At 39.3% G+C, this 5,660-nt stretch overlaps 1 protein-coding gene across 14 annotated transcripts in view; it reads right to left on the bottom strand.

The window, feature by feature from the left end:
- The window catches only part of TUBGCP5 (tubulin gamma complex component 5), a 92,323-nt gene that overhangs the window by 39,770 nt on the left and 46,893 nt on the right, over positions 1-5,660 (bottom strand). For all 14 annotated transcript variants that reach the window (XR_002823376.1, XM_023727815.1, XM_004372614.2 and 11 more), the window contains one exon: positions 946-1,214. Coding sequence is in view for 13 of the 14 variants with exons in the window: in XM_023727815.1 (XP_023583583.1) it covers positions 946-1,214 (269 nt within the window). In the remaining variant the exon portion in view is untranslated. The remainder of the gene's footprint in view (positions 1-945; positions 1,215-5,660) is intronic.

Raw genomic sequence — 5,660 nt, 5'->3', positions numbered from 1 at the left:
AGGAGTCGTCAATTAACCGCCTCAGCGTGACACTAGGAGGAGTCGTCAATTAACCGCCTCAGCGTGACACTAGTAGGAGTCGTCAATTAACCGCCTCACCGTGACACTAGCAGGAGTCGTCAATTAACCGCCTCACCGTGACACTAGCAGGAGTCGTCAATTAACCGCCTCACCGTGACACTAGTAGGAGTCGTCAATTAACTGCCTCACTGTGACACTAGTAGGAGTCGTCAATTAACTGCCTCACTGTGACACTAGTAAGAGTCATTAATTAACTGCCTCACTGTAACACTAGTAGGAGTCATCAATTTCACTGGGAAAAAACGCTTCTCACAGTGGCCCTGGAAAGGCCATTTTAGTATTCAGTAAAAAGGGAAATATTCCTTATTTAAAGTAGATCTAATAAAGCAAAATAATTAGTATAACATTAAAATGATTTACAAACAAAACAACTAAAGTTACATCTATGCAATTCAAACCTTTTAATCAAAAACTTTAAAAAATACTTTAAATGTATTGCTTAAATTACATCAACAAATACCAGAGAATATACGAAGATTTTCTCAAAATCTATGATCAAGTCTGAACTACTCATCACTAAATTCATATCTGTCAGAGTTAATGGTCCTCAAGAGCTAAATCCTGGACTACAATAAGAAATGCCAGAGAATTATTTTTTAAAGAATCAAATTTAGGAAATCAAGAATAAGTAAAATATGTGTAAAACATTATTACTGCCTTCAAAGAGTTTCCAATGAAAACAAATCTTTTTTCAATCAAAGCAGCAGCATCTATTAATTTGATCATAGTGATGATTTCCATTAAAATAATAAGCTTTGATAATTTCAAAACCATAAAGTAATGACATATCTCAGGACGACAGGAGTAAACAGAGAGTAGCCATCAAGACGATGAGGTTAGATACACGAAGAAGGGGCATGTTACCTCTTGCCGCTGCCTGGCACCTGGCACTCTCCACACACTGTAGGTTCTTGAGCAGCTGCATCGATTTGCCAGCCATTATGATCTGCTTTAGGACAGGTTTGAGGAAGGACACCATGGTGTGCTGCCTGCTGGAAAGTCCCTGGTCACTACCAGAACTTGCACTAGCGTTGTCACTCATCTTTTCTTCGTTTTCAGTCTTTTCTGATACACTATACAATGTGTAAGTTGCATACCAGAAGTCTCTATGATTTACCGGAACATTTTTGTTTCTATAGAGATTCAAAAGAATTTTAAATTTACACTTTCCGTCCTTAAAAAGAACAAAAACAACAATATCTGTTCAGCTTAAGCTTGTGTTACAGGCATTCCAAAACATAGTAATATCAGATATTAGTAAAACAATTTTTTTTTTTAATTTTTGGAAACATATATGTTGTTCTTGTTAGCTGCTGTTGAGTTGGGCCTCAACTCATGGCGACCCCATGTACCGTAGTGTAGAACTGCCCTACAGGGTTTTCTTGGCTGTAATCTTTACAACAGCTGCTTGCCAGGTCTTTTTTCTGCAGAGCTGCTGGGTGGGTTCAAACCGCCAACCTTTAGATTAACAACTGATCACAAACTGCTTGTCCCAACCAGGCTTCTTGTAAAAATATATATAACATGACATTTGCCCATTCAACATTTTTCACGTATACCATTTAGTGATATTAATTACATTCACCAGGTTGCTATCACCATGTGATATCATTTACATTCACAGTAATTATTGCTAAACTTTCCATTACCATAAACAGAAAATCAATGCTTCCCAAACAACTCCCCCTTTTCCGTTCCCTCCCACCCCTGGTTATCATTAATAAACTCTGGTCTCTATACATTTGCCTATTTTAGTTATTTCATATAAGTGAGATCATACAATATCTATCCTTTTGTGACTAACTTACTTCACTCAGCATAGTATTTTCAAGGTACATCCATGTTGTAGCATGTATCAGAACTTCATTTCTCTTTAGAGTTGAGTAATATTCCATTGTATGCATGTACCATGTATGCACCATGTATGTCAAGGATTTTATGAGCAAGAAATTTAGTGATGCAGGAAGCATCAAAAGAAGATAGAAGGAAACAGAATCAGTGTACCAAAAAGAACTGGTTGATGTTCAACCATTTCAGGAAGGAGCATATAATCAAGAAAGAAGGTGAGGTTCAACTTGCACTGAGGGCATCCCCAAAAACGTAGCTCCAGGAATTGATGGAATACCAATTGAGATGCTTCAACAAACAGTGTAAGGCTGGAGATGCTTACTCATCTATGTCAAGCAATTTGGAAGACAGCTACTTGGCCAACTGAATAGAAGAGATCCATATTTGTCCATTCAAAAGAAAGGTGATAAAATGGAATGCGGAAATTATCGACCAATATCGTATGCTAGCAAAATTTTGCTGAAGATAATTAAAAAACAACTGCAGCCATACATTGACAGGAAACTGCCAGAAATTCAAGCCAGATTCAGAAGAAGATGTGGAATGATGGTATCATTGCTGATGTCAGATGATGGACCTTGGCAGAAAGCAGAGAATATCAGAAAGATATTTGACTGTGTGGATCATAACAAACTATGGACAACGTTAAGAAGAATGGGGCTTCCAGAAAACTCAATTGTGCTCATGCAGAACCTGTACATGGATCAAGAGGCAGTGGTTCAAATAGAAGAAGGTGGTTTAAAATCGGAAAATGTGTGCAGCAGGGTTGTATCCTTTCACCATACTTACTCAATCTGTATGCTAAGCAAATAATCCGAGAGCTGGATTTTATGAAGAATGTGGCCATCAAGACTGGAGGAAGACTCATTAGCCACCAGTGACGTGCAGACGACACAACCTTGCTTACTGAAACTGAAGACGACTTGAAGCACTTAACTGATGAAGGTAAAAGACTACAGCCTTCAATATGCATTACACCTCGTCATAAAGAAGATGAAAATCCTCACAGCTGGATCAATGTACAGCATCATAATAATTGGCAAAGCAATTTAAGTTGTTAAGGATTTCATTCTACTTGGATTAACAATGCCCATGGAAGCAGCAGTCAAGAAATCAAACAGCGTATTGCATTGGGAAAATCTGCTGCAAAAGACCATTTAGGGTCCTAAAAAGCAAAGGTGTCACTTTGAGGACTAAGGTGGCACTGACCCAAGACATGTTATTTTCAATCACCTCATATGCATGTAAAGGCTGGACAATGAAAAAGGAAGATGAAAGGAGAACTGACGCATTTGAATTGTGGTTTTGTGAAGAATACTGACTATACCATGGACTGCCAGAAGAACCAACAAATCTGTCTTACAGGAAGTACAGCCAGAATGCTCCTTAGAAATGAGAATGACGAGACTTCATCTTGCATACTTGGACATATCATTAGGAAAGACCAACCACTACAAAAGAATATCACGTTTGGTAAAGTGGAGGGTCAGCAAAAAGAAGGAAACTCTCCATTATATGGATTGACACAGTGGCTGCAACAATGGGCTGAAACACTGTGAGGATGGTACAGGACTGAGCAATGTTTTTTTCTGTTGTACATAAGCTTGCTCTGAGTTGGAGAGGACTTGACAGCAATTATGAACAAAACCATACAAAATGTTTCATGTCTTTCTAACATTCCATGGTTGTTTGCATCTTCTCCTCCACTAGAGGGTGAGGCCTATTCTTTCAATTCCACAGTACCTCTTATTGTGCCTTTCACAGACAGGTGGGTGTGCAGTAAATGTGGGCTGAATTAAATTAAAAGAGATTTGAAAAGTAAAAAAAAAAAAAAGTCCATCTGATGATGGACGTTCAGGTTGTTTCCATCTTTTGACTATTGTGACTAGTGCTACAATGAACAGTGGCGTACATGCATATGTCTGAGAGGCTGCTTTCCAGTCTCTTAGGTATACAACTAGGAGTGGAATTGCTGGGTCATATGGTGCTTCTACTTTTAGGTTTTTTTTCTAAATTTATTAATTTTGTTGTTGAGAATATATACAGCAAAACATATACAAATTCAACTGTTTCTACATGTACAACTTAGTGACACTGACTACATTGAGTTGTGCACCCTCCTTTGCATTAACATGAACTCACTGCCCCCTAAGGTTCCTATTTAAACTTTCGAGTTGCTGTTGTCAATTTGATCTCACACAGATAGTTCTTAAAAGAGCATAATGCTAAGGGCAGAACTTTCTTACCAGTAAAGCTAAACTACAGCTTGGTTTTAAGAAGACTTTAGGGGAAGTTTTTGGCTTAAAGTTTAAAGATTTAAAATAGTTTCAGGGGTTCACCCACCCTTCATGTCTCCAGAAAGTATTTTTAGTTTTTTGAGGAACCAGTAAGCTGTTTTCCATAGCAGCTATACTATTTTGCATTCTCACCAGCAATGGATAAGGGTTCCAATTTCTCCACACCCTTGTCAATATTTGTTGTTTTCTGTTTTACTGTTGTAGTTTAAATGAAGTTTACATTTCAAGTTAGTCTCCCATACAAAAATTTATACATTGTTATGTGACCCTAATTGCTCTCCCCTTACTGTGACACCACACTCCTCCTTTCCACCCGATTCCCCATGTCCATTCAAACAGCTCCTAACCCTCTCTGCCTTCCCATCTCACCTCGGGAAAGAAGAGGCCCGTTTAGTCTCTTGTATCTACTTCAGCTAAGAGGCACACTCCTCACAAGTTTATCACTTTATGTCCCATTGTCCAGTCCAATCCCTGTCTGAAGAGTTGGCCTTGGAAATTGTTTTAGCTCTGGGCTGACAGACAATCCAGGGGCCATGCTTTCCGGGGTTCCTCCAGTCTCAGTCAGACCATTAAGTCTGGCCTTCTTACTAGAATTTGAGTTCTGTACCCCACCTGTCTCCTGCTTCATCAGGGACTCTCTGTTGTGTTCTCTGTCAGGGCGATCACTGGTGGTAGCCAGGCACCATCTAGTTCTTCTGGTCTCAGGCTGATGAAGTCTCTGGTTTATGTGGCCCTTTCTATCTCTTGGGCTAACACTTTCCTTGTGTCTTTGGAGTTCTTCATTCTCCTTTACTCCAGGTGGTTGGGACCAATTGATGCATCTTAGATGGCCGCTTGCAAGCTTTTAAGACCCCAGATGCCACTTACCAAAGTAGGATGCATAACATTTTCTTAATAAGCTTTGTCATGCCAATTGACCTAGATGTCCCCTGAAAGCATGGTCCCCAGATCCCTAACCCTGCTACTCTGTCCCTCAAAGTGTTTGTATTTAGGAACCTTCTTAGCTTTGGTTTAGTCAAGTTGTGCTGCCTTCCCTTGAAGTGTGTGCTGGTATTCCCTTCACCTAACACTTGTCTACTATCTAGTGAGTAAGTAACACTTACCCTCCCTCCCCACCATCATAACCATCAAAGAATGTTTTCTTCTGTGTTTAAACCCTTTTCTTGAGTTCTTATAATAGCGGTCTTCTACAATATTTGTCCTTCTGTGACTGACTAAATTCACTCAGCATAATGCCCTCCAGATTCCCCAAGTTATAAGATGTTTCACAGCTTCATCGTTGTTCTTTATCGTTGCATAGTATTCCATTGTGTGGATATACCAGAATTTGTTTATCCATTCGTCCACTGATGGGCATCTAGGTTGTTTCCATCTTTTTGCTATTGTGAATGGTGCTGCAATGAACATGGGTGTGCATATATCTATTTGTGTGAC

This window comes from Trichechus manatus, unplaced genomic scaffold (genome assembly GCF_000243295.1).
Source record: "Trichechus manatus latirostris isolate Lorelei unplaced genomic scaffold, TriManLat1.0 scaffold00019, whole genome shotgun sequence".
Classification (NCBI taxonomy): domain Eukaryota; kingdom Metazoa; phylum Chordata; class Mammalia; order Sirenia; family Trichechidae; genus Trichechus; species Trichechus manatus.
Note: the sequence above shows the minus strand (reverse complement) of the source record. Positions and strands in the feature narration are given on the sequence as shown.